At 42.8% G+C, this 16733-nt stretch overlaps 1 protein-coding gene across 36 annotated transcripts in view; it reads left to right on the forward strand.

Annotated features, from left to right (window-relative positions):
- mical3a (microtubule associated monooxygenase, calponin and LIM domain containing 3a) overlaps positions 1 to 16733 on the forward strand; it is a 116073-nt gene that overhangs the window by 71559 nt on the left and 27781 nt on the right. For 13 of the 36 annotated variants that reach the window (XM_078168059.1, XM_078168062.1, XM_078168060.1 and 10 more), the window contains 16 exons: positions 96 to 269; positions 1254 to 1355; positions 3872 to 3982; positions 4476 to 4538; positions 4681 to 4785; positions 4963 to 5067; positions 5484 to 5597; positions 7137 to 7241; positions 8405 to 8506; positions 8896 to 9082; positions 9607 to 9701; positions 9884 to 9977; positions 13776 to 13977; positions 15163 to 15440; positions 15664 to 15756; positions 16411 to 16572. In XM_078168059.1, the coding sequence (XP_078024185.1) occupies positions 96 to 269; positions 1254 to 1355; positions 3872 to 3982; positions 4476 to 4538; positions 4681 to 4785; positions 4963 to 5067; positions 5484 to 5597; positions 7137 to 7241; positions 8405 to 8506; positions 8896 to 9082; positions 9607 to 9701; positions 9884 to 9977; positions 13776 to 13977; positions 15163 to 15440; positions 15664 to 15756; positions 16411 to 16572 (2092 nt within the window). Of the gene's footprint in view, positions 1 to 95; positions 270 to 1253; positions 1356 to 1663; positions 1748 to 3871; positions 3983 to 4475; positions 4539 to 4680; positions 4786 to 4962; positions 5068 to 5483; positions 5598 to 7136; positions 7242 to 8404; positions 8507 to 8895; positions 9083 to 9606; positions 9702 to 9883; positions 9978 to 13775; positions 13978 to 15162; positions 15441 to 15663; positions 15757 to 16410; positions 16573 to 16733 lie in introns of all 36 variants that reach the window. The other 23 variants (XM_078168076.1, XM_078168079.1, XM_078168077.1 and 20 more) reach the window with 14 other exon arrangements.

Here is a 16733-nt window from a genome sequence, read left to right on the forward strand (position 1 = left end):
TTTGAGCAGCCTATCCGACCAGAACAGACTAATTGCTCCCATTGGACTGACAGCAGCAGGCAGACAGGTGTGACTGTTTTTCTACTTTCTCACAGGAGGAGGTATCCAGGATCGGCCGTGACGACAGGCCGTCTGTCCCAGCCATCCTGTCGGAGAGAAAAATGGACTCCAGTGCTGCAGGGAACCACAACAAAGTCAAAGTCATGGCCACCCAGCTGCTCGCCAAGTTCGAGGAGAACGCTCCGCAGCCTACGGGACTTAAACGACAGGTACGGGGAAGTCACGTGGTTCATTTTGTGGTATCACAACTGGAAAAAAAAAAAAAGCTTGCCACTAAGGAAAGACTGAGTAACAAGGAATAGACTCAGACTTTCTGGAAGTCGTGGGAGTTTAGATTATTTTTGCATTGTGGTTTGTTTTTCCTTACATTGAATACTTTGATGATCATATAGAGTTCCTGCTGTGTGACAGGGCCTCTAGTCTCATGATTGACGAGCTGTAGCCCACTGTATTAATGAGTCCAGGTCCAGAATGCTAATATTGGTCAGGCTGGGTATTGTTCCTGGGTCATGTAGGCTGGCCTCACAGTGCTGACTGAGCTCGGGGGGCTCGGGTGAATTGGTTCGCAGAGCTTTGGTTTGCTTGCCGCTGAGAGTGGGAGGGAGGAGTGGGCAACGGGAACACTAGACAGTATTGTTGATAGAATGAAAGACAACTCTCAGCTGTTGCTGTTTGAGAAAATGTCTTGTTACTGTGTGTCTTGGAAAGCTGCTTCTTATTTGATGTGGTTTTTTTTTTAATGTAAAGCTTCTGTTTGTGTATCGCTTGGCCATCACACATCTATGAAATTAGCTGATTATGTTATTACAAAACTTGACTTACAAAACTTGAAGCTTTGTGGGGATTTATGTAGGCTGAATAGCGGAGCAGTTGCTTGGCTAAAGATACTTTATGCACGCAGTTGTATATTTCCTCTCCTTCCATCTATTATTCATGTACATTCTGCATGCCTGATTTACTGTTTAATATCTCTAAGTGCTATTATGAAAACGATACAGCTCTCTCAGCATGATCTCCTTATGACTCTCTGTCACTTCCTTATTAGTTATGATCACACATTTTCCAACCATTGTGACTCCATCCTCTCGTGATTCACTTCCTTCTTTCTTTCTCTCTCTCTCCTTGTTTCATGATGCCTTGCATGGTTATTTGGGCCTCTTACTGGCCACCCTTGTCTTTATCCGACCATAAAGGGGGACTCTCTGCCCAATCTGGACCAACTTTTGCCCCTTAGCCTGCCCCAGACCCCTGTGAATGAGCCAGTGCACCTGGCACCTGTCCCAGCATGGAGAAAGGTAGAGTGGAACCGCCCCAGCTCATCCCTATAGAGACTAACGACTAGGCTGACCTTCTAACCGTATGTCCCTGTGGTGTGCCGTAGTGGGGAAAGTTGCTTTGTGCTGACCTGTACTAGCCTGAGCTTCACCATCTCTTTTAGATAGTGTGCAGATCTGGTTGTGTGGTTAACTAACTACTTGATTTCTTCATAGCTTCTCAATTAAATAGGCTAGCTTTGTGTGTGTGTGTGTGTGTTTGTGTGAGAGACACATAAGTGTGCGCCACCTTCATGGTCTCTCCTACTTGCTTCTCCCGTCTGGTTCAGAGACGCACACAGCAGCAGGAGCAGCTGAGCATTCGCTACAAAGAAATGATCAAGTGTCAGACGTTGCCCAACAGAGGGGAGCAGGTATGGGTAGCTAGGCTGGCCTGGTAGTCCTCCAACTTCTTTCACATCCCATTAGGTCCAGATACACGCCCTCTACAGATGGAATGGATCGGCTTCAGAAGCAAGGGAAGGGAAGGAAGCCTCACCGAGCCAGACAGACAACAGCTCATTATACAATAAGCACCGAGCAGATCAATCAAAAATGGGAAAAATGGGAAAAATGGGGTGTGTTCATCAAACCTTGTCACAAGGTTCCCACAATTCCTTGAAATCCTTGAAAGCTTGTAAATTCGAGGAAAAGACAATAAAGACCTTGAAAGCTTCTTAAAAAAGACATTAATAGACATGGGTCATTGTGTAAAGCACTTAAATGTATAGAATTTTTGTGCAAAATAGAGGTAGAAGTTCCTTTGATATTTTTCTTACTTAACATTAGTAAAAACGCAGCACTCCACTGTCTGCATTTGTGTCTCCCACAGTTGTGTCGTTGTTTGCGCTCTACCTGTCACCACCTACACTGCTGAATTGAGAAATGTTCACACATTGAAGCCTCTCTCTCTTTTTAATTGTTGTCTGGGAGCTTCTGTAAAGCCTGCTAGTTTGCATTTTAAAATTCTCAGTGTAGCGATTAACTTTGATCCATGTCTCAGACTATGTCGTGATGGGTTCTTGAATTTGAGGGAATTGGGCCTGGAAAAGTCCTTGAACTTGATGTTAAAGACAGTGTGGGAACGCTGTTGTCAACAACTGTTTAAATCAGGTGTTACAAATGTAAAATGAAACATGATTCTGTGATTGAAACGGATTTAAATTTGTAGGCAAAGACTACTGACAACACTTTTTGAATCCGCTTTTACGTCTGGAACCTCCCGTCTACAACAGGCTTGAGATGTGCCCTCGTTTTGAGGACTTGGCTCAGATTCGGGAGTTACTCTCTTATCCTGAAGCCTCCTTAAGGAATCTGATCCCATTTTATTTGGCGGTAGGAACCTCTTACGACCACATGGCTTTGCTGGCGTCGACCCCAGCAGGATTCGAACTCTGGACCTTCCGCATGGAAGACGAGTGCTCTAACCAACACTTTTAATGGACGTAAACTGACGATGCACAATTTCCCGTTGTGATTACGATGCAGCCTGTTTCGCAGTCTCGCTTAATACTGGACCAGTTTCAAAGATTGTTGTCTCTATTAGTCACTTAGACATTAAACACTGGAAGATAGGGTCCAGATTTTAAAACACCAAGTTTCCCTTTCATCTTGCTTTTCCGTTAGCCACCAACCCAACTTGTAGGTGTGTCGAAATGTAGTTTCCTCTGACATACAATCCAGCGCTACATCCACTCCCCCAGCCTCAGTAGAAGACCAGCTGTGGCCAGCTGGCCCGCCTGGTCGTCATCCTGCTTTACTGTTCCCTCATGTGAATAATGAGACTCTGCACAGTGCCAGTTTTCTCCTGCTGACGCTTAGAAAGTTGTCTTTTTTTGTCTTGTCACTAGATTAAGCATTCACCTCACAGACATTGATTTAAAGCTTCAAACTCTCCTCCTCTTTAAATGGATTTAATTCACTGCTGTTCTTAAATGTCCTTTCGCTGCACAGTTAAGCCTCTCGCTGCTGAGTAAATTAGCTTAGTCAATTGTTAAAACTGGAAATAGTCTTGATAATCCGAAGCACTTCTCTACACAAAGTGTTTGGGGTAGAACTTTTTCAGCCACTCTTGTAGTGGTCTTCAAACTTTTTATCAAAACTACAGCACCCTTTGGGGATTTATTTTAGCTGACAGCCATTTGACTGTTCATAACAGTTTTATTTTGCCATATACACTTTGTGGGTGGTCTGTTCATTGGGGGTATGCTTATGGAAGCGTGTGCGCTAGTGTGAGGCATTGCTAACAGTGCAGTAGGACACCACACTAACTCTATAACCAAATGCATTACTAAATTTGTGCTCATGCATATATTTTTAGATGTAATGTCACTGCTTAGTGTTAAAAGCTTTTGAAAGCATTAAAATGTATCATGCTGCTGTGATTGACAGCAATAAGGAGTAGGATGCACATGCACTCTTAGCAGTAGCTCATCATTATCATCATCATTCTCCTCATCTTCTGCTGAATCTGCTGTCCCTGTCCCTCATCTCTGAAGGCCAGAAGCGTTGCGGACCAACTGTCCACCTCGGGCTCTCGGAGCTGCCCAAAGAAAACCATTCTGCTCCCTTCTTCCTCCTCCACTTCCTCGCTCTCTCTTCACTCAGAGGTGACACACAGTCTGCTGTATCTGTTTGTCTGTGTCTGTCTATCTCTGCCACAAATCCACAGCAAACCCATCTAGTGTCCCTTTACCCCTCTCTCTGCTTTTTGTCCTCTGAACGCATCCTCTCTAATTATGTCTGCCGTACCTGTGATTTGATTTCAACTAAACAAAATGCTGTATATCCCCAAATAAACTTCCTAGAGAGGTTACAGTCTTGTTTACTTCCCCGCGAGTGGGTAGTGTGTGTGTCATTATCAGAGGAGCTGCTTGTTTTCCTGCTGAAGGGTATGTTGTTGGGATGTGAAGGCATGTAAATAAATGTAGACTCAGGGGACCATGGGTAGTTGTATCTTATTGTCAGGCGCTGTCAGAGATTCAGCGTAACAAGCTGTTCACCAACATGATAGTCAACAGCTCCTTTTGCAAGAGTCTGTTTGTGCCCGATGCGAAACCAAAGTGTTAATACAGTATGTGTGTGCTCATCTCTGCCTTCAAGCATTTGCGTAGAAGTCCAGAGGAAGAGGAGCTCGAATACTACGAGATGCCTCTGACATACGGGGTAAATGAGTGATTGCATGGATATGTGTGCAGCTTGTCATGACTGTTTGTGATTGGTTTTTCTTTATGGAACAAATCAGGCATTTCTTTCTGTAAGCTACACCCAAAATCATCATCAGGTCTCAATAGAGCTTCCTTCGCAGGAGTTGCGCATGACAGACCCAAGACCCATTCACATACCTGGTATACAGGAGAGGGCTGAACGCCTAATCTCCAGATTTAAAGGCAAACCTGACAGGCCACCAAAGGTGAACACTGTGCATGGACATTTTGTGGGATCATGGTCTCCAGTGTTGAGTCATCATGTTTTGTGTGGTACATTTCTGGGCGTGTGCTGCATGGAAAGGTCAGGCTGTTTGGTGTACGTATGCACATCGTCCTAAGTCTAATTCCCTCTTTCAACTGTTCCTCTGCCCCCCCTGGAGCCTAAGAAAAAGCCATCCCGTTTCTTTTTAGAGCAGTGGCACTTGGCTCGCGGTCTAACTGAAGGTCCTGGTTCACCGCTGTCCTCCCCTGACTCCTCCAGAAAGGTTAGGTTTTGGTGCTGTGGACTGAAACTCTAACACATTGCCCTCTGTGAAAACAGCTTGTTATGGAGGTTTTTTTACTTTTGAGAGCAAAACCTTACTTGAAGGTTCGTTCAGTTCCTGTTTATTTATCTCAAGTATAGTCTGTTGTTTCGCTAGGTATGTCTGCTAGATAGCGTCACTAACTGCAGGGCATCGCTTTCATCGTTTACCCACACGGGCTTACAATACTGCTTGAACTAAAGGCTGACAGCTGGAACTATGAAAACAATGGCTTACAAACCATCTGTGGTCTTTACCGCAATGACAAGCTATTTGGAAAAAGAGGGTTGTTTTGGAAACTACTAAAAAGGCAAAGAATAAGTACATTTTCCTCTTTGTACATCCCTTTTGTGATTGAATCATCTATTTCTCTGCAGGAGCCAGCAGGGCGTCTGCAGTCTGATGATGAAATGCCCATATTTGTGCTTAGCATTCAGGAGAGGGCTGAGCAGCTTGCCTCTCAGTTTGAGGGCAAGCCTCCTAAACCAGAGGTGAAATTTCCCTATTAACACAGAGAGCTGATTATCAGTCTAATATTTATATGTATTATGTTGATATTTGGGAGACTTGGGCTGTTGGTCAACTTTACCTTTTTGAGATTGGACAACCAAAATCATCCATGTATTGCCAGTACGTTGTTGGTGCCATTAGTTTACTGGGTCAACATACATCATTAGGCCAAACTAGTGATTGTAAGAGGGCAGCATGTCAATGAGAACTCATAATGGTAAAATTAGCAGTAGCATAGCAGTAAAATGAAATCGTAATCGAATGAAAAAATTATTTGGGATGAAGGAAATTCAACTCAAAACAATACAAGCATCTCTTTTTATTTAGTGACCTGTGTGGCTTACCTCGACCGCAGAGATTAGTCACGTTCAAGTTTTTATATTTGTCATTGGCACAGATGCCAAGATAGGAATACTATTAGCTTGATTGCTTGCTGTGTCTCTGGGGATGCGCCTGGACATGTCAGCTATTCTGGACAGCAGGCATTTTTAATGCTCTAAAAGCTTTATATTTTTTAAATTAAATATACATATATGTATATATTTGATTCGTGAGTGTTTATTTAAATAATTTCAAAAGGTCAAACATCCGGAATACGGTGATGTCTGAAATACAGTGAGTCTACGTTAAAGAACATGGAGGCTACATTTAACAACAGTTAGCTAAACTCAGCAATTTATGCTAATCAGTTAGCATAAAACACGAGAGGGAATGGCTTAAGTTAAATACACAACTAATTTTGTTGATGTTTGAGTCAAGTTCAAGTAACTTTATTTGTCGGTGGCACAGGTGCTGAGATAGAAATGTTATTAAAAAGGACATATATAAAGAATATGGAGGTCACTTTGAATAAAAATTAGCTAAACTCGCCAATATGTGCTAGCCATAGATTGATAATATACGTAGATAACGTATGACAAGATGGCGCCTGCATTCCAGTGGCGTTACTCACCTTGCACATATGCCAAAAACGTTTCTACCTTCTGGGTTTACTTCACGGTATGTAGCCCACTGAATATGCGTAGTAGTGTTTCTTTCTCTGCCCCCGCCCACGAGTTCCCACTTAGCTCGTAGACTTTATGTTGCAGTGACGTGGCTGGTTTTAAAAATGCTTTTCTCAGCTTGAGGAAAGTTTTACATGTATAAAACCTCCGTGGATCATAAATTCATAATGACAGTTTTATAGATAACTCTTTTATAATGGTGGTCTATGGGGGAAAATATCTTTTGGGCCACAGGGGATTTTTTCGCTGCAATACTGCAAGTGGCCACTGGGAAAACTTGGCTGCAAGTCTAAGCTGCTCTACTAAGGACCTGATTTTAGCGTGTTAGCATAGAGCCCCTGAGGGAGTAAAGCTGACCAACAGGCTACTCTCCAAACAATAAAAATTGGTTTCATAATTTTATTTCAGAAATTGTGTGAAACAGAAAAGATCATATTAGGTTTTTTAAATTGTGAAATCAACATTTTTAAAGTTTTTAACTACTGTCCTCTCTTGCTCCTTTTTGTGGAACCTAAGAACCTCCCTAAGAAACCCTCACGTTTTTTTATGGAACAATGGCACCTGGCCCGAGCCCAGTCTCCCCCTGGTTCTCCCCCCTCCACCTCCGACACCTTGAGACAGGTAGTCCTTTCACGCCTGGAATAAATGGAGTGTGGCGACGCTAACACACCGCACCTGCACTTGGTCTTTCACGAAGCTGCATCGTTTCACTTGGTTACACGAGTTGCTTAACACGACTTAAGCTCACCTGAGACTGGCTCCAGAAGCTGGCTGCTTGTTGTGAAATATGAAGGAACTCGTTTGCACCTTGTTAATTGTTTCCTGTAGTTGCTGTGATTACTGCGTGGGTGAGTAATCAGTCCTTTTGACTGTGACTCTATCTGGACAAATATCAGAATACTCTTAGCTGGCATGCGTTTGAACTCAATTATAATTCCTAGCTATTTTGCCAAGGGAGTCCCTAGTAGTTGTTTTGGATTGGAAGAGCAGCTTGGCAGCGAAAAATGTCATCTCGTTTAATTCCCATGTTGATGAGCACAGTTCCAACTGTGGAGGGGTAACAACTCCGCAGTGCGGTGGGACTGCAAAGTGTGCTCGAATCTCATCCAGAGTAATAGTTTGCACGGCTTAGGTTTGCTCTGTGCTACATACTGACCCCAATTCTGGCTTTTTTGAGTTTAAATGGATTTAAACTTAATCTTGATGTAGATTTATTTAAACTAATGGTGACGGTTTCATATGCTGACAGCTCGATTACGTATTTATTGTTTGATTAGTGACAGAACAGCACAGTGTGAATGCCTCTGTGTGTGTGTGTGTGTGTGTGTGTGTGTGTGTGTGTGCATGGAATTAAAAATGCACGACTGCTTTATTTGAGTGTGTGAGCATGTATACGTGCAGTGATGTTACAGAAGCACCACTTAGTAGCTGTCGTCTTTCATACCGCTGGGATTGTTGATCTCTTTTTCTCATGTCCCAAATCCAGTTATTCTCTTTGTCGGCAATAAAATGCACAGTTGAACTTTTTTTTAGCTATCTGAGCTATATTTGCTTCAGCAGTTCGGTGGGACTGCCGGCACATCTGAACGCTTGATCAGTTGAGCATGGAAACATCGCTTTGTCACGTCTTAAAGTCCTGTCAGATGCTATAGTGTGTGAGCACCCTCTGTGTTTAAGCTGTCCTCCTCCCACTTCTCCCATCTGTTATTTTCCTTTTTCATCCATCATTTTCTAATGTTTGTCCACCTGTCTCTTCTTTTCTCCCTCCCTAACGCTGTTCATAGCGCTATGTAAGGATGTACACAGGCGGAGTTAGCTCATTGGCTGAGCAGCTAGCCAGTCAGCTTCAGGAAGAACCTAAGCCCCTACCTGAAAAGAGGGATTCGGTAAGCATGCTGCCCCCGGGGGTGGAAGGCATGTGGCTGCACAGATCAAAGCCTCACTTGCCACAGAGTGGTGTTTCATACACTGATGTGTTGTTGATACGTTGATGTGTTGTCACAGTTTAACATTGCTCCGTCTCCCTGTAGCTGCAGTGTGTGTGTTTGCTCCACAAGTAACTGCTGTTAAGGATGCTGTTGTGTTTGTAGATAACCACTGACTTGCTCTGTCGGGGTTTCGTCATTGGGTTATACAGTAGCTCAATGCCCAGCATACGTCTACAGGGGCCTGCTATGTGATGTCCACTAAAGCTTTGATGTGTTTGAACCTCTCCTCTCCTCTCCTCTCTCCTTTTTTTTTCTTAAAAACTGATCAGCGCTCTTTCCTTCCACAGGGCTCTCTCCGAAAAGAGTTCCCCGTCAACATTGGTGGCAGTGATGTGTGCTTTTTCTGCCGAAAGCGCGTGTACGTGATGGAGAGGCTGAGTGCAGAGGGGAAGTTTTTCCATCGCAGCTGCTTCAAGTGTGACTACTGTGGCACAACGCTACGACTGTCCTCCTACGCCTTTGACGTGGAGGATGGTGAGGCTGACTTTAAGATAACTTTTCTTTCCTTCCTATGTGATTGTGTCCCAGTGACACTGGGATGAATGAGCTGAAAGCAACACATAGACTGTGTCAAGTTTCACATGTATGCCACCAGAATAATTTGAAAGACACTGTAACCACATGAAATTTCAGCACCTCCCGGTTTTAATCATATAAATCTCAACTTGACCCCAGATCCGAGTGCAGTCTCATGACTCCATGTTTTCCCTCTCTGGGAGGTGTCTATTGTGCTCAAGGACAGGCAGCAGATTGTTCATTGAGACAGAGTAGCTGTTTTTCAGCGTTAGCCGTGGGACTAAGAAACCCACTGACGGTCTGAACTGAGGCAGAAAGGAAGATCTTTTTATTCTAAACACAAACAAACACATAGTCTACTTCTGCAGAGGAGATAAAGCCTATGGACTCTGTGAGGTGAAGTTTGCAATATGCGAAGTGTGTATTTATTTATGCATGGAGTTTATTTGCTTTTGTGCTGTCTGTCTGCTTTCATCCTGCAGGGAAATTTTACTGCAAGCCCCACTACTGTTACCGTCTGTCTGGCTATGCGCAGAGAAAGAGGCCTGCTCCCTCCCCCACTCCAATCACTGCTAAGGTACATGTTTTTTGTTTATGAGTTAAAATCCTGGTGGAAATCAGAAGTGGCTGGCATAACAATGAAGAAATTGTTTTATCTTCAAAATGCAGTGTTGAGGTAGAGCCACAGGGGCGAACATGTGGGAAGTAGAGTTAAGATATTCTGTAGGGAGCTGTTGTTAACATAATTTGTCTTTGCAGGAGAACCAGGCGCCCCAAACTCCTACAGCGACCGTGGATGCACCGGGAAGGGCCATGGCAGCGGCAGCCCCCTCGGCCGAGCTCCAGCCCTCAGGTACCCCACTTTCCTCTCTTGCTGTGGTGGCTGCGCCCTGCCGTCTGGTCAAGGGCGTGGGAGTCCCGCTGCGTACCCTCCGCCGCACGCTCTCCTGGACCTGCCACCAGGTGGCACACAACCCCCTAGACTCTCCCTTCCTGTGCACCTACTGCATCTACCTCTTCTGCTGTCTCACCATCAATGTCCTGCTCGACCTCCTCTAGCATGACTCTCTTGTCCTTCCTTCTTTTTTCCCCCTTTCCTTACTTCCTTTGCTAACTAATGTCACTGGGATTGTATAGATTTAGCCAACTGTATCGACTCACTGAGCCTGCGGAGTGTTCATGTACAGTAAATCTTGTGATTCTTCGTCTCAGTGGTTGATTTATTTCTTGAAGATGCAGCATTCTCTCTGTATCTCTTTGCATTTAATGACTTGTGATTGGTCGAGGCAGTTAAGCAGCCCCTCTGGCAGCATAATTTTTGAAGTGAATGATGCATCTTGAATTTATTTATTTATTTTCCTTGGCTTGGTAATTAAAAAAGAGTTGGACAGAGTTCTTTCTGATCAGCTCTCCAGGCAGCAGTATTAACTATTTCTAAGTCTCTTCCTGTTCTGATTTTATTATGAGATGTGGCAGTAACGTGCCAGCTTTCTTACTCGAAATATCAGTTAAATTTTGGCGTACAGCAACTAGGCATGGGACGATATGAAAATTTAATATCACGATTATCAGGATAATGTTGTGAATTGCAATTTTTTGGGCCTGGATAATCACCAAAATATGCTTAAGACTCATTTTTAAGAATTGTTTTTCATGAAAAACAAACATTCTTACAAAGACAGACTTTTATAACTACTTGAAATGGCATTATATCTTTCGATATGATATATCCTAACGATTTATGAAGATCTTTTGCGTTTTTTGAGGCTGATGCAAGGCTTTTTTATGGTCGCTGGCCCTGCTGCTGTACACTATATGATTATCCTGATAATGTAAATTCACCATGATCATCTTGTTGTGAGTGTTTTTTATCGCTATCCGTGATTAAATCTTATATCGTCCCATCCCTAACAGCAATACATTTATACAATCTGAGTTAATAACCTAAATGTGATTTTTGCCTGCCTGCGTTTTAATGAAGAGCCAAGCTTTATTCTGTTGTGACTGTAACCTCTAGTGGCCTGTGACTTTTTAGCTCTACCTCCTCCTGTTGTGTTGTGTTTCTTTTAGAGCCTGCTTTGTGATGTGTTCCTTTCTCTCTGTAAGCTGTTTTGCACCTACGGTATCCCTCTTACTGAAACTCACCATATCTGTGATGAAGTGCCTGTATCAGTGCTTTTGTGAGCTTTACCTTTCCCCCTCCTATCAGAGCAGCTTAAAACTGAGTGCTCTACTAGTGCTTGAATTAGTGCCTGTGATCGGTTCTCTTGTGATTTCCACTCCTCTGTCAGACCTTCTCAGCTGCTCTCTCTCCTCCTGCATCCCCCAGCCTCTCACTCCCCCCCCCCCAGTAGATTGCTGCTAAGACCCACTTGTGTTTGCTTAATATAGTGCACCTTTGCTACATTCATTGGATAGCATATTATTGTTTAATATAATCAACAAGACTAGAAAGAGCTTGACAGAACAGGCTGGGTTAATAAGGATTAATTGGAATTTAAGTAAGTTAAGTGTAGGCCTGCTGCATCGTGTGGCAAGTGTAGTATTATACATTAAAATAGTAACTGCAGTAATACTATAAACATATGTAACATTCATTTTAGATAAGGTAGTGAAATATAAAATTACAAAAGATAGCTGACATGGAAAAATAGTGTGATGATAACCAGAAGATGCACATCAGATTATGTGTTAAGGTACAGATAGTAGAGGGATAAATCCAGAATTTTTTTTTCACTATTTCTATTTCTAATATTTTAGTAATTCCCATTATACAATTAATAATGTTAAGTGTTTTAAATATTTTTAAGATACACGTGTATATATTGGAGAGCCGATAACAGTGCCAACAGCATTTGTTAGGTCATGGGTCGCTTTAACCTTTAATTTCCGGTTTGTTTTTGGTGGAAAGGTGAACCTTAAAATTGAAACTAATTTTCTTCACAGCTGTTTTGCATTTACAGGCGCGTTGCCTTGTTTAGAGGACAAAAAGGAAACCACTGCAGCTGTTTGACCATGCACAGCGTGATTTTGCCAAGTAGGATGTGCTCGTGGATCAACATCCCACATCACATTCGCTTCTTCAGAGCTATGCTAGTTTTCCAAAATGAAGTTAGTAAAATAGAACACAATCTATTGTAACATAAACGAAAACCTTATAAGCTACTGTGGGGTTTAAGAGTTAGCTTGCTAAGTAGGTTAGCTATAATAATGAGTAAACTTGCCAATAGGCTAGAATATTAGCGAGTTAGCTTGCTAACTAGGTAAGCTATGCTAACAAGTATGCTAGCCAGTAGGCTAGAATATTAGCGAGTTAGCTTGCTAACTAGGAAGGCTTTGTTAACAAGTATGCTTGCCAGTAGGGAGGGAACATGTGTCCAGGTCTTTGCAACTGCAAAATGACATTATCCTTACTCTTAATGTTAGCGAAATATTTTAACCTATTGGCAAGCTTACTCATTAGCATAACCTACCTAGTTAGCAAGCTAACTCGCTTATATTCTAGTCTTGTGGCAAGTTAACTCGTTAGCATAGCCGACCTACTTAGCAAGCTAACTCGCTAATATTCTAGTCTATTGGCAAGCTCACTCGTTAGCATAACCAACCTGCTTAGCAAGCTAATTCATTAGCCCTGCAGTAGCTTTAAGGTTTTCGTTTAATGTTTCTGAGGATTTTGTAAATTTTTGTAAAAACTTCATTTTGGAAAACTAGCTTAGCTCAGACGAAACACAGGTGCAGCACACTGATGATGTCAGAGGGCTGTGATTGATTGATTGTAATGTTGGTCCAGGAATGCCATGTGGGATGTTGATGCATGTCCTACTTGGAAAAATCACTTTGTGCGTTTCACCACACTTTTCATCTACACAGATTAATATACAGTATCAAATCTCATACATTCATTACCACATCTATCCTTTAGTAATGGGATTTACATGGGGCTCATTGGCATTTTGTCCTAATTGGGGAGCAATTTAGTGTAGTATAAAGTTTTAAATGCTTACTTTGATCCATTCCACACGTATTAATCAATATCCAAGTAAATTTTGGAGATAAATTCCGATACAGTTTTAAGATTTGCTTCTCAGGATGGGAAAAAGGCAAGGCACCAACCTGGTACTTCTAACTGTAGTGTGACAGAACTATTTTAGAGTGTTAAACTTATGTGTGTTTGTTGATACTATTTGCTGTAGGAATATAATCTAATGCAATAAATTAAGTTATAGATCTACAATTGGTGTGTCCTTGTCAGTTTGTCCTGAAAATACTTCGGTATAGTCGGGGGGTAAATAAGTAATGTCACAACAAATGTGTATGGAAATGCACATAGTTACATTGTTGGATGTGTGATGGATTTGATGCTATTAGGCTCATATGTTCACACAAACACAGTAATCACAGTAGTAGTTTCCGCAAATAATGACACAGCAGATTTGTTTTGGTCCAGTTCATCTCCACAGAGGGATGAATTCAATCAGCTCTGCCTGGCTCCTGCACTACAGAGGGTCATGTTCTTCTCTACTGATGCATCTACCTGATTCTCAGTCGAATTTTCTGTGCTTTTTTCCCCTCTGCCTTCTCACCTCCAACTCGCTGCCCACCCTGATGTCATCATTTCACCCGCGATCTCCACCTTACACTCAATCATCAGTCCCAGTGCCAGAGGTCAACGGCCTGCAGGAGCCCAGCCTAGCTAAACGTCTGCGGGGAACTCCAGAGCGCATCGAGTTGGAGAACTACCGTCTGTCCATGCAGAGGGAGGAAGAGCTGGAGGAGGTGCCTGAGGAGACTCTGGCAGAACACAACCTCAGCAGCGTGCTCGACAAGGCTACGGACGCTGACCTGGGCTCCAGGTATAAGCATAAAAATGACTGAGATATGCACTTTAGACATTCAACAAATTTTTTTGATTTCTAATTGGCTGAAATTATGATATTGTTTGTTGCAGCTGATCATTTGTTGGATTGTTTCTAGTGGGTCGAATTAAAGTGATGGTAAATTCACAAAAACTTTAGGTTTTGCGTAACCCCGGTTCTCAGCATGAGTGATATGTCTCACATCCAAACGAATGCTGCATTTCCTTACATGAGGCATGAGGTTGAGTGACAAACTTACATGCAGTGACATGAAGAACTCCCTCCATTAGGTCTGCAACAAACCAACACTTTCAATACTGATTATTTTTATTGAATAATTTATTAATCATTAGCTCTATCGAATGCATAGCAAAACTGCCCATCATAAGTTCCCAGAGCCCATGGTGATGTCTTAAAATGTCTCATTGTTTCTGACTCACTCATAGAAAATGACAAAAACCAGAAAATATTTACATTTGAGAAGCTGAAACCAGTGATTTTTTTTTTCTAAATATAAAATCAGCTCCTGTTATCTGTGTAATATATTTAATAGCTGCGTTGACAGTGTGCTGGAGTTATTATTTTTGTTATTTTAAATTTTGAACCATCACGGTATCTCTTACCCACCTATCTGTATAAAGGTGTACGAATTTCACTTCCTGTCCACACTGATGAATTTTTCCCATGTTTGCTAAAAAAATATACTTGAAATAAGTGGCGCTTAATTTTTAGATTGATTAAACGTCTAATCATTTTAACTGTACCCTCCACTTCCGTCTGTGTTAATAAGCAATAAGTTAAAAGTGTGAAACTTTTCTTATCATATATTGTTTAGGACTGTTGGCTGAATTTGTGATGCACATTTCTTTACTATTTTTTGACATTTTACGGATTCAATAAATAAGTCAAAACAATAATAATGAAAACAATTATTAGTTGTGGCCCTTGTGTACATTTTGGCTTCACTGCCTGACATAAGAAAATGCTGCAGGAGAACTTATATAATATACAAATTCTCAGTAAAGTCCCTCAGTAAACAGAAGGTGAGACTGGCAGTGAAATAAACTGTACAGCAAGAACAAGTTAAGATGTATCCCTTCATGTTGCATATTGCATGCTGTCTGTTTTTCCCTCCCACTTGTTCCAACACTTCACTTTGACTCCTCCTCTGTCTTTCAACAGTAGCTCAGAGTCAGACATGGAGGAGGAGGATGAGCAGGAGGATCAGGATCAGGATCAGGAGGAGGTGGAACAACAACCTCATAGTCCCTCCGACCTCGGCGGGGTTCCCTGGAAGGAGGCGGTAGAGCTCCACGCCAAACTGCGGGGCGAGGAGGGGGAGGAGGGTGAGGCTCTGGCAGACGCAGTCAGCAGAGACGGGGAGATAGATGAAGACGAGGAGGAGGAGGAGGAGGAAGAGGAGGAAGATGAGGATGAAGACGATGAGGAGTCGAGTGATGGTAAATTTGTTTTTCACTCTCAGTGAAGACTAAATGTTAGTGTGTCTCCTTCGGTGTGTCACTGTCTCAAACATTGTTCTCCTCATCCTTTCTGCTTCTTTCCCTCTTTTCCAACCCCCCCTTCATCACTTCCCCCATGTCCACGGTGTTTGTGTGTGTGTGCGCGTGTGTATCTGTGTTTTATGTTTTATTTTATTGGGCATCTGTCTCCCCCTGCTGGCAGAGGGGGATTACTGTCCCTGGGATAGAGAGCTCCAGTCAGGCCTTTGGCTGGAGAAGCACCTCACAGATGAAGAGGATGTTGGTACATTTAAAGGTAGCAGCAGAACTGCCTGTGGATGCATTTGCAGTAACTTTGAGCGTGATACATAATCCTGGCTGGTTTGGGTTTCTTTTGAAAGGATTTCTACAATAAGAGTGTGGCTTTAACTTTTTTTTTTTTTGCTGTCTTGTTGTTTGTGTTTTTTGTGTTGATAAGTGTGTTTCCTTACTGTGAGTCTCATCCTATATTAACCTGCTGTTAACCTGTTTAATACCTCAGTTTTTGTATTCGGCTTTAATCCACTAATCTGATAAATGTCAGAGATGTTTGTGATTTCCCTCTAGGCTCTGCAGCTGTGTTTTGGTATTGAGTGGCAGAATTGTTCTGTTCAACAAATGGGTATTATTTCTTTCTGTAACCTCGTATCTTTGAAGCTCACTTCTATTGTTTGACTTTTTTTTGCAGTCTAGTGCATGCAGCCTCCCTCAACCCGGCCTCTCTGATGATGTTTTATTGCTGCTATATTCTAACTGTCTCTGCCTTCTCTCTTTCATTGTTGTCCTGTCTTTTCCCTTCTCTCTTCTTCTTTTGCTTTCATCTTCCCTGCACAACTGCCTTCTTCCCTCTTTATCTGTCTCTGATTTCTTGGTGCACACACAACTTCACCACACTAAAAACACTGCACCACATGCCGACACCCTCATGTAGCCAGGAACCTGCAGATCCAACAAGTCCTGCAGCCTGTGGATCCCCAGACCATTCCAGGTTTGGTGAGAACACACCTGGACTCTGAGGGAGACAAGGAGGGCCATCCAGCCTTGGCCTCCCAACTCTCCCAACCCTCTGAGCTCATGCAGCCCTCCTCCACAGGTAACCCACCCAGAGGAGCTGAACACCTGGGGAGGCATTGCAGGGCGAGTCCCAGGGTTAAAGATCAGGGGCATCTCGTTTCACCAGTGTGGCTGCTGCTGTTCTGTCGTGTCTGTGACAGGAGGAGCAAACTCCCCCCTGACTAACCCACCTGTTGTTTA

This window comes from Epinephelus lanceolatus, chromosome 5, assembly GCF_041903045.1.
Source record: "Epinephelus lanceolatus isolate andai-2023 chromosome 5, ASM4190304v1, whole genome shotgun sequence".
In the NCBI taxonomy this organism is placed as follows: domain Eukaryota; kingdom Metazoa; phylum Chordata; class Actinopteri; order Perciformes; family Serranidae; genus Epinephelus; species Epinephelus lanceolatus.